This window comes from Callithrix jacchus, chromosome 8 (assembly GCF_049354715.1).
Source record: "Callithrix jacchus isolate 240 chromosome 8, calJac240_pri, whole genome shotgun sequence".
Classification (NCBI taxonomy): domain Eukaryota; kingdom Metazoa; phylum Chordata; class Mammalia; order Primates; family Cebidae; genus Callithrix; species Callithrix jacchus.
In genome coordinates, this window is record NC_133509.1 from 98,935,095 (window position 1) to 98,957,236 (window position 22,142).

Below are 22,142 nucleotides of genomic sequence, written 5' to 3' on the forward strand. Positions count from 1 at the left end.
AAGTACAACAATATTTTTCAAGATTTCTTAGACTCCTTTTCTATTGCACTTAAATTATTAACTACACTTGATATCTTTTATTTCAAACAATACCATGTTTGAAATGATATGTATGGCCCAATTTTATTAAAATACTTTGAGCTATCATTTTTTTTTTTTTCCAAGAAGGGTCTCCCTCTGTCACCCAGGCTGGAGTTACAGTGGTATGATCTCAACTCACTGCAACCTCCACCTCCTGAGTCAAGCAGTCCTCTGATCTCAGCCTCCCATGTAGCTGGGACTCCCACTTCCCCCATTCCAACCACCCTTCCTAGCCTCTGGCAACCATCCTTCTACTCTACCTTCATGAGTTCAATTGCTTTCATTTTTAGCTCCTACAGATAAGCCAGAACATGGGAGGTTTGTCTTTGTGTGCCTGGCTTATTTCATTTAACATAATGACCTCTACTTGCATCCATGTCATTACAAGTAACAGGATCTCATTCTTTTTTATGGCTGGATAGTGACGTGTATGTTCCGCATTTTCTTTATCCATTCATCTGTAGATGGACACTTAGGGTGCTTCCAAATCTTGGCTATTGTGAACAGTGCTGCAACAAACATGGGAGTGCAGATATCTTTGATATACTGATTTCCTTTCTTTTGGGTATATACCCAGCAGTGGGATTGCTGCATCATACGGTAGCTCTATTTTTAGTTTTTTGAGGCAACTTCAAGTTGTTCATACAGCTCAACTACCATATGAACAGTACAACTATTATAGTAGGTGTAAATTAGAACTACAGTAGTTGTAGTTGTACTAATTTACATTCCGACCAACCGTATACAAGGGTTCCCTTTTCTCCACATCCTCACTAGCATTTGCTATTTCCCATCTTTTGGATATTTTGACTGGGGTGAAACGATATCTCACTGTAGTTCTGACTTGCACTTCTCTGATGATTAATGATGTTGAACATCTTTCATATACCCGTTTGTCATTTCTATGTCTTCTTTTGAGAAATGTTCACTCAGATCTTCTGCCCATTTCTTAATTGAATTAGATTTTTTCCTACAGAGTTGTTTGAGCTCCTTCTATATTCTGCTTGTTAATCCCTTGTCAGATGGGGAGTTTGCAGATACTTTCTCCCATTCTGTGGGTTCTCTCTTCACTTGTTTCCTTTGCCACGCAAGGAGCTTTTAAACTTGATGTGATCCCATTTGATCATTTTTGCTTTGGTTGCCTGTGCTTGTGGGGTAGTACTCAAGAAATCTTTGCCCCAGCCAATGTCTTGGAGAGTTTCCCTGTGTTTTCTTTTAGTTTCAGAGTTGGAGGTCTCTGATTTAAGTCACTGATCCATTTGGATTTGATTTTTGTATATGGTGAGAGATAGGAGTCTAGTTTTATTCTTCTGTACATTGATATCCAGTTCTCCCAGCACCATTTACTGAAGAGACTATTTTTCCCCAAGGTATGTTCTTGTGCCTTTGTCAAAAATCAGTTAACTGTAGATGTATGGATTTGTTTCTGGGTTCTCTATTCTGTTCCACTGATTTCTATGTCTGTTTTATGCTGTTTTGGTTGCTATAGCTCTATGGTATAATTTATAGTCAGGTAATGTGATTTGTCCAGTTTTGATATTTTTACTCAGAACAGCTTTTGTTATTCTAGATCTTTTGCAGTTCCATACAAATTTTAGGGTTTTTTTTTTTTCTGTTTCTGTGAAAATGTCATTGGTATTTTGATAGAAATTACATTAACTCCGTAGATTACTTTGGGAAGTATGAACATAACAATATTAATTTTTCCAATCCATGAACATGGAATATTTCCTTTTTTTGTGTACTCTTCAATTTATTTCACCAATGTTTTATAGTTTTCATTGCAGAAATCTTTCACTTCTTTGGTTAATTCCCAGGTATTTTATTTTATTTATAGCTACTATAAATGAGATCTCTTTAGATTTTTTTTCCAGACTGCTGTTGGCATATAGAAATGCTACTGATTTTGGCCGGGTGCAGTGGCTCACGCCTGTAATCCCAGCACTTTGGGAGGCTGAGGCGGGTGGATCATGAGGTCAAGAGATCGAGACCATTCTGGTCAACATGGTGAAACCCCGTCTCTACTAAAAATACAAAAAATTAGCTGAGCATAGTGGCACATGCCTGTAATCCCAGCTACTCAGGAGGCTGAGGCAGGAGAATTACCTGAACCCAGGAGGCGGAGGTTGCAGTGAGCCGAGATCGTGCCATTGCACTCCAGCCTGGGTAACAAGAGCGAAACTCCATCTTAAAAAAAAAAAGAAATGCTACTGATTTTTTACGTTGATTTTGTATCCTGCAACTTTACTGAATTTATTAGATCTAATAGTTTTTTTGGAGGAATCTTTTAATTTTTCCAAATATTAGATCATATCATCTACAAACTAAGATAATTTGACTCATTCCTTTCCAAGTTAGATGCCCTTTCTCTTTTCTGATTGTTCTAGGTAGGACTTCCAGTACTATGTTGAATAACAGTGGTGAAAGTGGGCATCCTTGTCAGGTTCCATATAGAGGAAAGGCTTTAGTTTTTCCCCATTAAGTATGATACTAGCCATGGGTCTGTCACAAATGTCTGTTATTGTGTTGAGGTATATTCCATCTATACCTAGTTTTTTTTTAGAATTTATATCATGAAGGGATGTTGAATTTTATCAAATGCTTTTTTAGCATCAATTAAAATTATCATATGGTTTTCAACCCTCATTCTGTTGATATGATGTATCATATTAATTTGCGTATGTTGAACCATCCTTGCATCCCTGGGATAAATTCCACTGGTTATGATGAATAATCTTTTTGATGTGTTGTTGAGTTTGGTTTGCTTGTATTTTACTGAGGATTTCTGCATCAATATTCATTAGGGATATTGATCTGTGATATTCTTTTGATGTTTCTTTGTCTGATTTTGGTATTAGGGTAATACTGGTCTCACAGAATGATTCTGAAACTATTCCCTCCTCCTCTATTTTTCAGAATTGTTTGAATAGGATTGCCATTAGTTCTTTAAATGTCTGGTAAAATTCAGCAGTGAAGTCATCAGTCCTGGGCTTTTCTATGCTGAGATTTTTTTTTTCTTTTCTTTTTTTTTTTTTTTGAGACCTGATCACACTCCATCAGCCAGGCTAGAATGCAGCAGTGCAATCTTGGCTCACCACAGCCTTAACTTCCTGGTCCTAAGCAATCCTCCCACCCCAGCCTCCTGAGGAGCTAGAACTACAGGTGCACACCACCACACCTAGATAATTTCTTATTTATTTATTTATTTTTGGTAAAGATAGGGATCTCCCTGTGTTGCCCAGGCTAGTCTTGAACTTCTGGGTCCAGGTGATCCTCCTGCCTTGGCCTCCCAAAGTGCTGGGATTATAGGTATGAGCCACTGTGCCCAGACTGTTGAGAGACTTTCTGTAACAGCTTCAATCTTGTTGCTGGTATGTTCGGATTTTGGATTTCTTCATGGTTCAATCTTGGAAGGCTGTATGCATCTAGGAATTTAGCCATTTCTTCTAGGTTTTCCAATTTATTGGCATATAGTTGCTTATACTAGCCTCTAATGAGCCTTCAGATTTCTGTGATATCAGTTGTAATGTCTCCTTTTTCATCTCTGATTTTATTTGGCTCTTCTCTTTAAAAAAAAAACGTTAATCTGGCTAAAGGTTTGTCAGGGTTATTTTCTAAAAAAAAAAAAAGCTTCATATTTTGTTGATGTTTTGTGCTGTTTTCTTGGTTTCAATTTTATTTATTTTGCTTTGATCTTTTTATGAATATTTCTTTTTGTCTGTTACTTTTGGGTATGGTTTGCTCTTGCTTTTCTAATTCTTTAAGATGCATCATTAAGTTGTTTACTTCAAGTTCTTCTACTTCTTTGATATAAACACTTATGCTATAAACTTTCCTCTTAGTACTGCTTTCACTGTACCCTATAGGTTTTGGTATGTTGTATTTCCATTATCATTTGTTTCAAGAATTTTTTAATTTCCTTCTTAATTTCTTCATCAACACACTGGTCATTCAGGAGTATATGGTTTAATTTCCATGTTTGTATAGTTTCCAATAGTCTTTATTGATTTCTAGTTTTATTCCACTGTGGTCAGAGAAGGTACCTGATTTGACTCCAATTTTTTTTTTTTTTTTGAACGTTTTCATGCTTGTTTAGTGGCTTAACATATGGTATATCCTTCAGAATGATCCATATGCTGAGGAAAAGAATGTGTATGTTGCAGCCACTGGATGAAATATTCTGTAAATATCTATTAGGTCCATTTGGTCTTTAGAGCAGATTAAGTCTGACATTTCTTTTTTTTTTTTTTTTTTTTTTTTTGAGACGGAGTTTTGCTCTTGTTACCCAGGCTGGAGTGCAATGGAGCGATCTCGGATCACCGCAACCTCCGCCTCCTGGGTTCGGGCAATTCTCCTGCCTCAGCCTCCCGAGTAGCTGGGATTACAGGCACGTGCCACCATGCCCAGCTAATTTTTTGTATTTTTAGTAGAGACGGGGTTTCACCATGTTGACCAGGATGGTCTCTATCTCTTGACATCGTGATCCACCCGCCTCAGCCTCCCAAAGTGCTGGGATTACAGGCTTGAGCCACTGCACCCTGCCCAAGTCTGACATTTCTTTGTTGATTTTCTGTCTGGATGATCTGTTCAATGCCAAAAGTGGAGTGAAGTGTCTAGCTACTGTCATATTAGTCTGTCTCTCTCTTTAGCCCTAATAATATTTGCTTTATATATCTGGGTGCTGCAGACATTTTTACAATTGTTATACTCACTTGCTGCACTGACACCTTTATTATATAGTGACCTTTCTGTCTCTTTTTATAGTTTTTGTCTTGAACTCTACTTTGTCTGGTATAACTATAGCTACTCCTGCTCTTTTTTGGTTTCCATTTGCATGAAATACTTTTTCCCATCCCTTTCTTTTCAATCCATGTGTGTCTTTATGGGTGAAATCTGTTTCTTATAGGCAACAAATGGTTGGATTTAAAAAAACCAAAATCCATTCAGCCACTCTGTCTTTTGACTGAAGAATTTAGTCCATTGACATTCAATGTTATTAATGGTTAGTAAGGACTTACTCCTGCCATTTTGTTATTTGTTTTCTGATTGTTTTGTGGTCTTCTCTTCCTTGTTTCTTTCCTATCTTCCTTTTAGTGAAGGTGATTTCCTCTGATGCAATATTTTACTTTTTAATTTTTTGTGTATCCATTGTATGCTTTTTGATTTGAGGCTACCATGAGGCTTGCAAATACTGTGTTATGTTAAACTGGTAACAACAAACTAACAAACAAGCAATGAAAACACTATTAACTTTAACTTCACTCCCCTTAACTTTTTGTTATTTCTATGTACATATTATGTCTTGAAAAGTTGTTGTAGGGCCTGGCACAGTGGCTTATACCTGTAATCCCAGCACTTTGGGAGGCTGAGGCAGGCAGATCACCTGAGGTCAGGAGTTTGAGACCAGCCTGGCCAACATGGTAAAACCCCATCTCTACTAAAAATACAAAAATTAGCCAGGCGTGGTGGTGAGCGCCTATAATCCCAGTCATACCAGAGGCTGAGGCAAGAGGATTCCTTGAACCCAGGTGTCAGAGATTGCAGTGAGCCAAGATTGCACCATTTCACTCCAGCCTGGATAACAGAGTGAGACTGTCTCAAAGGGGGAAAAAAAGGCGGGTGGTGGGGGGGGCAGTTGTTGTAGTTATTGTTTTTAACTGGTTCTTCCTTTAGGCTTTCTACTCAAAATATCAGTAGTTTACAAATCACAATTAACAGTGCTATACTAGTCTGTGGTTTTCTATGTACTTACTATTACCAGTGAGTTTTGTACCTTGAGATGATTTCCTATTGCTCATTAACATCCTTTTCTTTCATACTGAAGAACTCCCTTTATCAATTCTTCTAAGGCAGGTCTAGTGTTGATAAAATCTCTTAGCTTTTGTTTGTCTGGGAAATAACAAAAAGCTAATATAACCCTTTGTTTGCTTTTGTTTGTCTGGCTAATAACATTCACATATTAATTATGGCTTGAAAGATATTTTCACTGTACACACTACTATAGGGTAAAAATTTTTTCCTTTGGCACTCTAAATATGTCATGCCTCTTTCCTGGCCTGCAAAGTTTCCACTGAAAAGTCTGCTGCCAGACGTCAGAGCTCCACTGTAGGTTATTTGTTTCTTTTCTGTTGCTTTTAGAATTTTTTTTTTATCCTTGATGTTAAAGACAAAAGATCATGCAATTAAATCATTCTAACATTCCAAAGAACAAACTAGAAAATAACTAGGACATTTTAAAACTTATAACAGCAGGTGTTAAATACATTATAACACTATAATAGTTCAAATAACCTAGAAACATGTAAAATAGTTCTTATGCAAGAATGAAGAAAGAGATCAATGGAACAGTCAGAATAAAATGCTAGTATATGTAAGAACTTTGTAAACCATATTTATACATATGTAGAGAAACAAAATCCAGTGGAAACATGAAGAGATGCACAAAATCATCATTAGGGAAATGCAAATTAAAACCACAATGAGATGCTACCACATACCCATTAAAATGGCAAAAATTAAAAAGACTGACAATGCCAGGCGCGGTGGCTCATGCCGGTAATCCCAGCACTTTGGGAGGCCGAGGCGGGTGGATCACGAGGTCAAGAGATCAAGACCATCCTGGTCAACATGGTGAAACCCCGTCTCTACTAAAAATACAAAAAATTAGCTGGGCATGGTGGTGCGTGCCTGTAATCCCCACTACTCAGGAGGCTGAGGCGGGAGAATTACCTGAACCCAGGAGGCGGAGGTTGCAGTGAGCCGAGATCGCGCCATTGCACTCCAGCCTGGGTAACAAGAGCGAAACTCCATCTCAAAAAAAAAAAAAAAAGACTGACAATATCCAGTTTTGGCAAAGATGTAAAGCAACGGGAACTCTCTCACACATTGTTGTCAAGAATGCAAAGTCGTGCTCGCTTCAGCAGCACATATACTAAAATTGGGAAAATGCAAAGTCATCCAGCCACATTGGAAAACAATCTTATAAACATACACTTATCACACAACTAGAAATTTTATACTTAGGTACCCAAGAGAAACAAAAACATATGTCTGCACAGAGAGATATGCATGAATGCTTGTAACAGTTTATTCAAAATAGCACAAAACTTTAAACAACCCAAATGAATGAATAAACAGTGATAGATCTATACATTGCAATATTACTCAGCAACAAAAAGGAATGAACTACTGATACATGCAACAACACAGATAAATCTCAAAAGCATTATGATAAATAAAAAGCCAAATACAAATACAATATGGCATTCTCAAAAAGGCAAAACTAGAGTGACAGAAAACAGACCAGTGGGGTGGACACAGTGGCTCACACCTGTAATCCCAGCACTCTGGGAGACCGAGGTGGGTGGATCATGAGGTCAGATGGAGACCATCCTGGATAACATGGTGAAACCCCATCTCTACTAAAAATACAAAAAATTAGCCAGGTGTGGTGGTACATGCCTGTAGTCCCAGCTACACGGGAGGCTGAAGGAAAAGAATCGCTTAAATCTAGGAGGCGGAGATTGCAGTGAGCCAAGATCAGCCACCGCACTCCAAGCTAGGCAAGGCTCCGTCTCAAAAAAAAAAAAAAAAAAGGAAACAAACCAATGATTCCCAGGGCCTGGGAAATTCAGGAGAAACTGGTTGCAATGGACATGAGCAAATTTTAGGGGTGATAATAACATCCATATCTTAATTATGGTGGTGGTTGCATGACTACATATATTTTCAAAACTCATAAACCCACAAAATTAATATAGGTAAATTTTATTGTATGCAAATTGTATCTCAAACTCATCTTTTAAAAAATTGGCTCTCATTTTTTTTTTTTTTTTTTTTTTCTTTTTGAGATGGAGTTTCGCTCGTTACCCAGGCTGGAGTGCAATGGCACGATCTCGGCTCACCGCAACCTCCCCCTCCTGGGTTCAAACCATTCTCCCGCCTCAGCCTCCTGAGTAGCAGGGATTACAGGCACGCGCCACCGTGCCCAGCTAATTTTTTGTATTTTTAGTAGAGATGGGGTTTCACCATGTTGACCAGGATGGTCTCGATATCATGACCTCGTGATCCACCCGCCTCGGCCTCCCAAAGTGCTGGGATTACAGGCTTGAGCCACCACGCCCGGCCAGCTCTCATATTTTAAATCAATGAAAAATAAATGTATTCAGTAAAATAATGTGGAGAAAATTATTGAGACAAATCCATTTGATTCTTATTTCATTCAGTATGCCAAAATAAATTCCTTTTGAATTAAATGATAAAATGTAAAAACAAACTATTAAATGACAAAATATAGGCAAAGTTTATATAATGCCTGGGTATGAAATGACCTTTTTTGATTTAAAAACTATATACAAAACTGTCAAAGTTAGTGATATTTGACTATTTAAAGATTAAATATTTCTGCATGTCAACATCAGAATCAAGTAGAAAAAATATTTGTCATACATGTAATAAAAGGTTGATATGGTAACATATAAAGCACACAATAATTTATCAGGAAAATGTGAGAACCTGACAGAAAAATGGGCAAAAGTTCTGAATAAAGAAGAAAAACAAGAAAATACAAATGGCAGATAGATTTATGGGAAAACATTTACCTCACTAATAAAGAGAAGCAAATTAAAAACCAAAAGATACCATACATGACCTATCAACATAGAAAGGTGTTTTTCTTTTTGATGATAAGAGTCAGTGCTACCAAGAGGCTGGTAAAAGCGACACTCACACTGCTGGTAGAAGAGCAAGTCTGTACAACCTTCTTGAGACTTGAACACTTGAAAACATCAGTCAAGAACTTTAAACGTTAATACACTCTGACCCTACAGATTCGTTCTAAAAGTGTATCCAGAGAAACTATTAAAGATTTTTTCAAAGCTTCATGAACAAATAAATTAACCATAGCATTATTTAAAACAATGAAAATAACTGATAAGGTCTTTAACAATAAAGAGTTCAATTAAATCTGATCATAAGATAGATTATTACACAGTTTTGAAAAAGTTGTTTGGAAATTTAACAACAGAAATGCTTACAAAATGATATTAAGTTAAAAAGGGTACAGAACTCTGTGTAGGAACTCAATTAATTTTGAAACATTGCCATTCAAGGAATTGTTGAGTGCCACTAGTGAACAAAATGGACGAAAATCCTTGCCCTCACAGAATTTATAATGTACTGTCTTGTTCACCACTGTATCCGTAGAGCCTGGTACAGTGCTCAATAAATATTTGTTAAATGAACACCAATAGGAAAGACAATAAAACGTAAAGGGTAAGCTTGAAAAACAAGCCACGCCTTCATCTGGATCAGAAGAAATGATGAGGTCACTCTCCCTATGTCCTCCCTTCCTCTGTGCTCCATAACCCAGGAGAGAAACAACAGCACTTATTACTCTGACAGCAACTCATTGTGTGAAGAAGCCAACAGAGCATCAATGGAACAGCAAGCACAACACAGCTTCCAGTGCACTTGTACAGCGAAGGGGACAGACACATGCCTGAGATACAAGACAAGTTTAAAATTATATAAACAAAAGAATGTTAAATGCAAGGAATTTCTCAAGTGAATACTGTACGATCCTGGCCTATTTGAGACAATTTTAAAAATGAGTGGCCACTTTCAGTTACTACAATGCACTTCTATCAAAGGCAGGAAGCATGCAAAGAAAGGATCATTTAAGCGCTAAACAACTGTAAGAGCTTTAACTCTTTCCTCTTTGCACATTTAGAATTTAACGTTCCTATCTGATGCAGCAGGAAGGAAGAAACACCACAGAGAAGCAGAGGGAATTTACTTTCAATTGCTATCAGCTATAGTCTTAACAGTCAAAGATGTTTCAAGCAGACAGATGTTTCCCCAACAGCAAAAAAAAAAAAGGGTCTCTTTTTTAAAAGATATGGTTAGTAATAATTGGTCAAAATGTTCTTAAGGGATAAAATTCTAAAACCTCAGTAACATAGAAAATAGTCATCATATCAAGAGTTCAGTTCAAAATTTCAGAAAATCTAGATTGTTCTTATCATATAGTAGGGAACAAGACTTGGCCTTATAATCTACTGTTAGAGTTATCGAACAAAATATTTGAGCACTGAATATGTTTTCATATAATCAACCTCACTTCATCTTTAGAAAATCCCTCTGAGTATCTCCATTTCACAGAGGAGGAAAAGGCTGGGAGGTGAAGTCATGGAGCTAGTTAAGCATCAAATCCAAGACAAATGTCATCCACACAGGGTGAATTTCAGGGCACAGGTAGGAAGGTGACTCTATCTACCAACATTTCACTCCTCACCACGTCCTGAATTTTATCAGTGTCTCTCTGCCTGAGGTAAAATGTCCTCTTCATCTAGAGTTATCAAAGGGTGAGTTAATTTAGTAAATTGCCATTTGCCATTTACTCACTATGAATTCCCTCAGACGTAAAGAACAAAAGCGCTAAGGCTCTGATAGAAAAAGGAAGGGAGCTTTCAGATGGAAACATAGGGTGTTACCTGGGAGGGGGCTATTGAGGGAGAAGTTATATGGCAAAAAGAGAAAACAAGAGTAAGCAGGAAAGTGACTTCAGCAAATCAGGGCTGTCAAGGGAGAGTGTGTAGCAAGGACATGTGCAGGGAGATGGGCTGCCTGGCCTTGAAACCAGGGGTGAGCAACTAGAAGTTTTATAAACCAAAAAATAAAATTCTAAGGCCCACCCTTCAACCATCTGAATGGGCCCCTCCTCTTGGCCAAGGGCATTCCAAAGTTAATGTGAAAAATAAGTTTAGGCCATGATGGGAAGGGGGAGTCAGACATGGTTCATTTTACCCTTCTCCGTTTTGGAATCACTGACAGAACAGACTCTTTAAATCCCATAAGAAACATTTACAATCTATTCTCTCTGAAGCCTGCTACCTGGAGGCTTCATCTGCGTGATAAAACCTTGGTCTCCACAATCCCTTATTGTAACCCAGCCATTCCTTCCTATTGATAATAATTCTTTCAACCAATTGCAAATCAGAAAGTATTTGAATCACTTATGACTTGGAAGCCCCTGCTTTCAGCTGTTCTGCCTTTCCAAACTGAATCAATGTTATCTTGCATGCATTGATTAATGCCTTATGTCTCCCTAAAATGTATGAGACCAAGTGTGGCCTGACCACCTTGGGCACATGTTCTCAGCTCTCCTGAGGGCTGTGTTATGGGCCATTTGTCACTCATATTTGGCTCAGAATAAATCTCTTCAAATATTTTACAGAGTTTAATTCTTTTCCTCAATAAGTTGATTTTTTAAAAATCCAGAAGGAATTTAGACAAAGTCAGGGAAATAGTCTAAACTCAGCCCAGAAAACAAGGGGATTGTGAACTGAGACCCCTTCTAACCCAGGGGAAGAAATGTGTCTAGATCAATTCTCAAAGTCCACTGCAGTTGAATTCCCGATTTCTGACCATTTCCATAAAATGTGTTTATTCTCTCTTCCTCAGGAGCCAGCCCACCATCATGACTGCTAAGCATGTGGTATATTACATTTAAGTAAAAGAAAGAAACATCTTTGCAACTCCTTGTGAGCACATGTTTTTCCAAGAGACATCTTCCCAAGGTTGTAACTCGATGTCTTCTATCCAACACCCATGTGGGTGAAGAAGGAAGGGTAAGACCCCTTTGAATTGGCTGTATAATCTTGGGTTTCTGGGGTAGAAATCTGCAACTCCCCTTTACCACCCAAACCACTCCCAGATGCACATGATCCTCTGAACTGTTCATCAAATACTTTGTGTGCCAAACAGGCCAACAGTGACATTTCTGCCAAGTCATCTCTGCAAAATTGTTTGAAAGCAAAAGTAGGAAAGTAAACAAGCAGTTAACAATTCTCTTTTACCTTGAATGCTTCTTTTAAAAAAGGCCTTACATCCTTCACACGACCAGACTCCATAGTGATATCCCGATGCGTAATCGCTGCAGACTGCACAGAAGTGAGCATCCCTCTTTGAACTTGGACCAGTAACAGGGCTGGCACAATGGTTCCCACTAACTTTCCTTTTCAGTGTCTCTCTAGGGAGCAAAGAAAATATCCATTGAACAGAGAATAAAAGGGAAAGGAAGGGCCTTCTAGGAAAAAAAAAATAGCATGAACATTGCCTAATTTAATCTCTTTTTCCTCCAGGGTTCATGGTAAATATATTCCAGGAAATCTGACAGAGAAAAATTTTTTTTTTTTTTTTTTTTTTTTGAGATGGAGTTTTGCTCGTTACCCAGGCTGGAGTGCAATGGCGCGATCTTGGCTCACTGCAACCTCCGCCTCCTGGGTTCAAACAATTCTCCTGCCTCAGCCTCCCGAGTAGCTAGGACTAGAGATGTGCGCCACCATGCCCAGATAATTTTTGTATAATTTAGTAGAGAGAGGGTCACCATGTTGACCAGGATGGTCTTGATCTCTTGACCTCGTGATCCACCCGCCTTGGCCTCCCAAAGTGTTGGGATAATAGGAGTGAGCCACCGTGCCCAGCCTTAGAGAAAAACTTTTGATACTGGTATCATAGCTACAAAAAGCCACGCTGTGGGGAATGACTGATGTTTGAAAGTGAGTTTATGCCCATCCATGTGATGCTGAGCATTTGTCACTGCAGAAGACCTGTCATAGCCATGGGGTAGGGGGTGCATCTTTAAGTGTAATGAAAGGAGTGGCCAGATCAAATCTTACCCACAGATCTGAACCATAGGCAGGATATGCATTGGTCTTCTGTAGTTACTAGAGTTCACAAATGCTGCATGGATGAGTCTGGAAGCATATAGACACTTCCAAATATCAGTAATTCCCAATAGCATTGCTAAGCAGCCCTTCAGACATTTGAGGGTCCCACTTAAATGGAGAACATCTTGCACTCTGCAATTTCAGCTAAAGGTCTGGATTTAAAATAACTTTAAGGTCGGGTGCGATGGTACAAACCTGTAATCCAAGCATGTTGGGAGGCCAAGGTGGGCGGATCACCTGAGGCCAGGAGTTCGAGACCAGCTTGGTCAACAAGGGGAAACCCCATCTCTACTAAAAATACAAAAATTAGCTGGGCATGGTGGCACACACCTGTAATCCCAGCTACTTGTGAGGCTGAGGCAGGAGAATTGCTTGAACCCAGGAGGTGCAGGTTGCAGTGAGCCCAGATATGCGCCACTCCACCCTGGACGATAAAGCGAGACTCTGTCTCAAAAAAATAAAAATAACTTTAAGTAACAAATGGACTTTAAGTTACCTTGAGATCAATGGGAGAGAAGAAAAACGGGGAAGAGAAGAGAGAGAGAGAAAAAAAAGAGAAAAGAAGGGAGAGAGCAAGCAAGTACCTGGCCTGGAAAGGCCTGGAAGGAAGCAGAGGCTCGATGCTGGACCAGGGGAAAGAGGTCCGTAAAGGAACAGAGAGTCTAGCAAGGGAGCCCCAGGAAGAACCCAAAACATATGTGGCTGGTTCCTGATGTTGCAAGGGCATGGCTCTTTTGGGAAGGGAATAGTAAATGTATTATTGATCTATAAATGAAGGTAATCATATCATGGGGCTTAATTTTCTCAAAAATTAGCATTATTTGATTAGAATTCAAGCTGAGAAACAAAATATCTACTTTTACAGAAGAAAAAAAATTACTTTAAAAAAGTTATCCACAATGTTTATATTCTCTTCTTTTACTGCTTTAAGAGTAAAACAAAAGAAGACAAGTAAAATTTATGGTACAATGTTGCTTTCTCAAAGTTTTATGACAATATTTGAAAGTAACGAATTTCAATATCCAGTATGCCCTTAGTAGTTTCACTTAGATGTTTATCTCCCCGTCTCCTTTCTCATAATACCATCCCTTCCCTTCGTACCTATGATTATCATTAGAAATATTACAAATTAAATGGAAATAATCCATAATGTTACCTTGCATTTAAAGAATACACATATCTTCTTTTGTAAGACAGAGTTTCACTCCTGTTGCCCAGGCTGGAGTGCAATGGCACAATCTCAGCTCATCACAACCTCCGCTCCAAGTTCAAGCAATTCTCCTGCCTCAGCCTCCCAAGTAGCTGGGATTACAGGCATGCGCCACCATGCCCAACTTTTTTTTTTTTTTTTTTGAGACAGAGTCTTACTTTGTCACGAGGCTGGAGTGCAGTGGCACGACTCGGCTCAGTGCAACCTCTGTCTCCTGGGTTCAAGCAATTCTCCTGCCTCAGCCTCCCAAGTAGCTCAGACTACAGGCACCCGCCACCACACCTGGCTAATTTTTTGCATTTTTAGTAAAGACAGTTTCACCATGTTAGCCAGGATGGTCTCCATCTCCCGACCTCCTGATCTGCCTACCTCCCCTCCGAAAGAACTGGGGTTACAGGTGTGAGCCACCACACCCTGCCATGCCCAGCTAATTTTCTATTTTTAGTAGAGATGGGGTTTCTCCATGTTGATCAGGCTGGTCTCGAACTCCCAACCTCAAGTGATCCTCCCACCTCAGACTCCCAAAGTGCTGGGATTACAGGTGTGAGCCACCACACCTGGCATTTTTAACTTCAGGAAATGTCAACTGAAGCCTATATTTCAATAGTTTCCACCGATCTTTAAATAATGGTATTGTTTTAGTTCAGGGTTAAAAAGCTTATATCAATTGTCTGTGTTTTCAAGCTTTGCATGTCTAGAATTTCATTTAAGTCGTAATACTGCCACAGTTACTTTTATCCTGGAAACAATTTGTCATGAACACTAAATTGGGATTTCACTATTTAAGAAGACTCCAAAACAAAGTAAAAACTCATTTTTCAAATCCAAATAACTCCATTAAGAGTGAGCTTAAGCAAGGTGTGGTGGTTTACGCCTGTAATCCCAGCGCTTTGGGAGGCTGAGGCAGGCGGATCACCAGATCAAGAGATCAAGACCATCCTGGCCAACATGGTGAAAACCAGTCTCTACTAAAAAAAATACAAAAATTAGCTGGGTGTGGTGGCATGTGCCTGTAATCCCAGCTACTCGGAAGGCTGAGGCAGGAGAATTGCTTGAATCCAGGAGGCAGAGATTGCAGTGAGCCGAGATTGCACCACTGCACTCCAGCCTGGTGCCTGACAACAGAACAAGACTCTGTCTCAAAAAAAAAAAAAAAAGGCCAGGCATGGTGGCTCACGCCTGTAATCCCAGCACTTTGGGAGGCCGAGGTGGGTGGATCAAGAGGTCAGGAGTTCAAGACCAGCCTGGCCAAGACGGTGAAACCCCGTCTCTTATTTTAAAAAAAAAAAAAAAAAAAAAAAAAAAAAGAGTGAGTTAAGTTCAGACCAGGTGCAGTGGCTCATGCCTGTAATCCCAGCACTTTGGAAGGCCAAGGTGGGAGGATCATTTGAGGTCAGGAGTTTAAGACCAGCCTGGCCAACATGGTGAAACCCTGTCTCTACTAAAAATACAAAAAAATGAGCCAGGCATAGTGGTGCATGCCTGTCATCCCAGCTACTCTGGAGGCTGAGGCACGAGAATTGCTTGAACCCAGGAGGTGGAGGTTGCAGTAAGCTGAGATTGCATCACTGTACTCCAGCCTGAGTGACAGAGTGAGACCCTACCTCCAAAAAAAAGAGTGACTTAAGTTCAGTCTTTACTGTATAAAGACAATAGTCTCAATAGCAAATTCTCCCTACAACATTGATGTATACATACCACTTTTTAATGAGAACTAGATCAGAATAGAACAAGGCATTCTATGTTTTGGGTGCTCTAAGTAAACTATGTAATTAATAAAGACCTTGTCTAGCATGGTATTTTCTTCTCACTAAACCATAAGTGATTTGAGAAATGCCCAGGAACTATAATTCAGAATAAAGACTGGACTTACCTGCTTACAGGTAAGGTATGTTCTAGTGATCTTGCTTCACACCAGGGACTCTTTTGAGGTTCTGCATACAGATGTGATAACTGGTGATGGACAGCTAAAGGAGAAAGGTGGCCAGGTGTTGACCACAGCATATTTGGGCTTGTGATCTGCCGACCAGGCCCCTCTTCCAAGTTAGTAACACTGCTGGGAATGCTGTAATTCATCACAGCAGGGCTATAGAATGTCATGGCCGGATATTCATGGTGGCTCTCTACATAGGAGGAAGGTATGTATATAGGGCCGTGCTCCAAGGGTAAGATGGATTGACCAAAATTGTAGGAAGAAGGAGAATTAAGGCTGGATGGTGAGTTTTTTATATCCATGTCTTGAGATAACAGCTAGGATAACACCTCGCGAGAAGAGGCACAAAGGGCATTATAATGTCGTCAAAGATTCTTGGGTAAGTTTAATGACTGTAAAGAAAAACAGAAGACATTGCCAAGTTAGAGCTATAGGTGTAACTACGAAAATTTAAACATTTTTACTCAAAAAAAAATACACTTGTATGAGATTAAAAATACATCCTGAGAAATATATATATGAAAATATGAACCTCATAAGAGTTGAAATGTGAGCATGAAACTCTCAGTTCTCCAGAACTGACTTCTGGAGAGTCATTAAGAGGCTAGGTGCTTTTTGTTTGGACATATTTTAGATCAGATTCACATGACAACTATCTGTCAGTGGCCTTAAATAATCAGGAACTTGGTAGCCAATGCAGAGTTTTTCTTCCTAAACAAAGCCATAAAAAGGGAAAGGAGTGATGAACTTAAAGCATTTTAACAGTCTGTGAGACAGGAGAACAGGTAGCAAAAAGAGGGGTCTTTCCCCCAGAGGTCTAGAAAAATGAATAAACAAATCCATTCTGGGTGAGTAGTCCTACTCTAAAACAGAGATATAAACTGGTCAAAGGAAAGACTCCCCAAAAGATGGAATTTCTTTAACATCGTAGGGTAGAGAGTTTCCCAATACATCGTTTAAATATCCAGATGTGGCCTCAGTAACCACAATGTCTGGTACAACAGGAAAAAATGGTCTCTAAAGAGTTTAATTGTTGTGCCTGGCATGGAATTTCACCTGGGCAACCAAAGAACCAGTACCCAGTATCCTGATTCTAAAAATTATTTATTTACATGTCAATTTTCTTTAATTAGTGACCATAACCTAAAATAGTTGGTCCCCATCCTGGGTGGTGAGCAGCCCTTGTGTTCTGTTTAGAGATTTCTCTCATTCCCCCAGCACACACACCTGTGTTTGGCCCTCTCAAGTCACATCTGAATTCAGCCATAAAGCTTTTTGTACACATGGGATTATGCATGGTGTTCTACTGTACCAGCTGGGGAACATATTATGGCTCTTGAACTAAAACAAAAATATTAAAAATTCCAAATATTGACAGTCATTCTGTCAAGAAGAAAAAGGTTGGCCCTAGAAATGGCAGAAAGACACTCCAAAAAGACTAGACTTATTTTTATCAAGGCACCTATAAATCTAGTTAATAAGAGGTCAGCCACCATCAAGCCTGTTCTTATATATATTTCTATCAGTGGCCAAAGCAGAACATTCGCTGTAGCCCTAGCTCTGCCTGAAAGCCAGGCAGTCTTAGACAAATCCACAAACTCCCTGAGCTCTGCCACATTTTCAGTAGAAACAGGTACCAATTTGGGGCTGTGCCTTTTCACAGTGCTCTGAGAATGAAATGAGATAATGTCTGTGAAAGGATTCTGTAAGGTATTATTACACAGACTATGGTATGTGCCAGACTATTGGTATGTCATTGGATACACATATAGTGTTGGTTGGAATTTCCAGACAAGTTACAATGTCTTTTGGCCACCTTGAAGATTTCTGCCTCCTAATTTTACTTTTTGGTTTCTGTTCTACAGAAATCCATCACCCCTAGATTCCAGATAGCTGGGAGCCTGACAACACTGTGTGTGCGGACAAAATGCCACATATTCCTGATCCCATATTCTCAAGCTTGCAGAGTAGGAAGACTCTGATAGCTCATCCCTGTTCCTCTTCCACCTGCCCATCACACTTTCCCAAGCATTCAGTTCAATCATCTCACATTTATGTGCCCTATAGAAGTAAAAACTTCACACTCACAAAGTAGAAACTAGAAGGAATTTCATGGTAAAAATTTAAAAAGATTTCTTAAGCAACAAGAATCCTTGATGTGTGTAAGTAGCTGTTAGGCGACTATTAGCCTTTTTTTTTTTTTTTTTTTTGAGACATGGTCTTGTTCTGTAACCCAGGCTGGCGTATAGTGGCAAGATCATGGCCCACTGCAGCCTTGACCTCCTGGGCTCAAGGGCTCCTCCAAACTCTGCTCCCCAATAGCTGGGACTAAAGGCATGCACCATCATGCACAGCTAATTTTTAAATTTTTATAGAGATCCAGTCTCACTGTGTTACCAGTTCAAGACTGGTCTTGAACTCCTGGCCTTAAGCAGTCCTCCCATCTTGGCCTCTCAAAGTGCTGAGATCACAGGCCTTAGCCACCACACCTGGCCAGTTATTATCTTTAAATGTATCCCTTTTAAAAAAATTTTTTTGAGATAGAGTCTTACTTTGCTGTCCAGGCTGGAGTGCAGTGGCACGATCTCAGTTCACTGTAACCTCTGCCCAGGTTCAAGCAATTCTCAGCCCCCTGAGTAGCTGGGATTACCAGCATGAGCCACCATGCCCAGCTAATTTTTGTATTCTTAGTAGAGACAGGGTTTCAATATTTGGCTAGGCTGGTCTCAAATTCCTGGCCTCAAGTGATCCACACACCTAGGCCTCCCAAATTGCTGAGATTATAGGCATGAGCCACCACACCCAGCCTTTTTAAATATATTCTTTCAAAACAAAATATTGAGACTTTTAATCAATTTAATATTAATTAGGAAGATAAAACACTCCAAAATCACCACAGAACTCATCACTAAAAACTGTTTGGTGGCTGGGCGAGGTAGCTCACGCCTGTAATCCCAGCACTTTGGGAGGTTGAGGCGGGCAGATCATGAAGTCAAGAGATCAAGACCATCCTGGCCAACATAGTGAAACCCCATCTCTACTAAAATACAAAAATTAGCTGGGCATGGTGGTGCATGCCTGTAGTCCCAGCTACTTGGGAGGCCGAGGCAGGGGAATTGCATGAAGCCAGGAGGCGGAGGCATGCACCATCATGCACAGCTAATATTTTAATTTTTGTAGAGATCAAGTCTCACCGTGTTACCCAGACTGGTCTCGAACTCCTGGCCTCTTTCAATATACTCTTTCAAAACAAAATATTGAGACTTTTGCAGTGAGCCGAGATTGCCCTACTCCAGCCTAGCACTTTGGTGAAAGAGCAAGTCTAAAAAAAAAAAAAAAAAAACTGTTTTGCATGTAATTCTTAAGAACATGCATATCAAGAAACCCTGTTTCCTTCCAAAATGAGGAAAAGCTAATTATCCTAGTAACCAATTGGTGCTTATTTAGATAGGAAATAGTTTTGAGGGCTTGAATAGGGTAAGAGGACAAAGCCTCAAAGGCAGGCATGGGAGAGAGTTCATCTGTCTTTTCTCTTGATAGCAAGTTTCTGCTCCTCCCCAATACCCACAACAGCCACAGACAATGCTCTGCAGAAACTGAACCAAATTCAAATATTCATTTGGGACAGGGTTAGAGAGAATTCTGAGTGAAGAGATGCAAGATAACATGGCCAATCCAAAGTTAGGCTGAATGCACTACACCTCCTTCCAACCCTGGGTTTGACAGAACACAAAACAATTTACCAACAAAATGCTGCAGTCTGGCTTTGAGGAAACATATACAAGTCCAGCAGTGTTTTTCCAGGTCACCCTAACTCTCCTGCCCTCTGTCAAGTACACCCACACAAAGATTCTCCACTAAAAGTCCTTCATTTTCAAGACCTGTCTTAATTCCAGCTAGAAAGGCCAACTAGTTCCTCATAAACTTGCCACTCTGCATATCCTAGTTACTACCACTGTAACTGGGTATGCAAGGTAAGTTACATATTTAAAACACAGACTGTTTTCCTTTTTTTTTTTTTGAGACAGAGTCTCATCCTGTTGTCCAGGCTGGAGTGCAACGGCACAATCTAGGCTCACTGCAACCTTCACCTCCCAGGTTCAAGCAATTTTCCTGCTCAGCCTCCCAAGTAGCTGAGGTTACAGTGCACCATCATACCCAGCTAATTTTTTGTATCTTTAGTAGAGATGGGGTTTTACCATGTTGGCCAGGCTGGTCTCGAATTCCTGACCTTGTGATCCACCTGCCTCAGCCTACCAAAGTGCTGGGATTATAGATATGAGCCACCATACCCAGCTGAGACTGTTTTTCACAGAATGAAAGAAAAAGGAAAAAGACATCTACTTTATATGTGTATATATAGACACACACATATATATATTAGAAATAACTACCAATAACAGGCTCCTAACTGTATAGTGAATTAAATACTGTATTAAACAAGAAAAACTATTAGTTTACAAAAGATTTTGCATCTGCACCCTGCAGGAAAATCTAGACTTCAAGGCATGAGCACAGAAATTTAAAAATCCTGACATCTACAAGTAAGTTGGGTACATACCTAAGCTCCTATGAAGATAAATATTTTACCCTGAGCAATCGTAATCACTCTGCATTTTAAATGTCTTCAAGTTGTTGTTTTCAATCCCTCTTTTGCTTCTCACTATTTGATAATATGCAATTTCAGGTGTAGCTTTCTTAATCTGAGGTATAATGAAAGTAGTTTTTTCAAATACAGAAATAAGTTTTAAATTTCAAAGATTGGAACAGAATGGTGCTATTAATATGATATAAATAACAACTTTTAATAGCCTATTTCAATTCAGGATAACCAATGATAATATACCATAACCAAAGGCTTAAACCGCAATAGAATCTAAATCTGCTAAGAACTAAATCTGTTAGACCAATATGAATTTAACACTTAGCTCAAGTCTCTAGTTTCCCATTTGCAAATAGCATTGTCTTTGCCTTAATTTATCCCAAGGTACTAGAATTCAAACAAAAATACCACAGACTCAGCCTATAAAAACAGAAGAACAGGTTTTTCTTTCAAGAAAAGTGAAGAAAGGAAAATATGCATAAGTAAAAACATACTAAAGAGCAAAACTTGTGGTATAACATTTTGGAAAAAAAAAAGAGCAAAATTACATAATCAGCAAACAGATCAGTGATTTTCAGGGGCAGTGGGGTAGGTGGAGAGGGTTGACTACAAAGAGGTACATGGGGGACTTTTGGGGCGATGGAGCTGTTTCGTGTCTTGTCTGTGGTGCTGGTTATATAACTGCATCTGTCAGAATTCACAGAGGTACACTTACAGAGGCTAAATTTTACTGTATGCAAGTTACACTGCAGTAGCCTAATTATTTAAAAGTACTATTACATGTAAAACAAAATGCTGGACACCTGAATTATGAAATCTAATGTTCAAGCATACAATTCTCAAGGGTTCTAGATGTATTATCAAAAATTTACTAGTAAACACTTCAAGTTCAGCCTTCAGTATTTTATATTTTATTCATATTCATGTTCTACAAAATGATTCAAAACATCACCTAAAATTATCACAAGATGTATTTTGAATCATTACATGTTGAATCATTTATAGAAAATGTCAATGTCTTATTTTTAAGAGTGACCATATCAATATCTATTAAATGTTAATTAAATGGTTATAAGTTGAATTTACTACTAAATTCACCTTTTCTGAATTATAAATACATTTTGAGAAGTGTAAATGGTGATTAGATTTATTCACATCCCTCAGAACACTATGAAATGTGTCCTAAACATGTTAATTGATTTCAGAGACTTCTGTCTTGAGCAAAACTTAAGTGCTACAAGCATCTGATAGCTTTTGAAATGAGAATGTTCAAGAAATTCATCTAAAAAAAAAGACTTGAACGTAAAATGCAATCCTAAGGTGTATGCTCTAATGCCTATTGATGAACAGATCCTTACAGTTTCCTTCTTCTAGAACTTATGCCAAAATATATTGATTTTCTTCAGAAAAAAATAGTTGAAAATGTGAAGCATGTTTTCATAGTCATAGTACATTTGCTTTTCACAACACTCTCAGAAAAACCTTTCCTTTCACATGTTCACTTTTTAAACATCTTTCCCCTCACACAGAGGAAACTAGACACTGAGTTATGAAACTTACAGCAAAAGGAAAACTTTCTAATGG

General features: G+C 39.0%; 1 protein-coding gene across 4 annotated transcripts in view; it reads right to left on the reverse strand.

Moving 5' to 3' along the window:
* ESR2 (estrogen receptor 2) overlaps positions 1 to 22,142 on the reverse strand; it is a 72,250-nt gene that overhangs the window by 48,487 nt on the left and 1,621 nt on the right. For 3 of the 4 annotated variants that reach the window (XM_078333158.1, XM_035258621.3, XM_035258620.3), the window contains exons 3-4: positions 15,896 to 16,347; positions 11,940 to 12,112 (exon numbers count right to left, since the gene is read on the reverse strand). In XM_078333158.1, the coding sequence (XP_078189284.1) occupies positions 11,940 to 12,112; positions 15,896 to 16,257 (535 nt within the window). In that variant the 5' untranslated portion in view covers positions 16,258 to 16,347. 4 annotated transcript variants of the gene reach the window in all.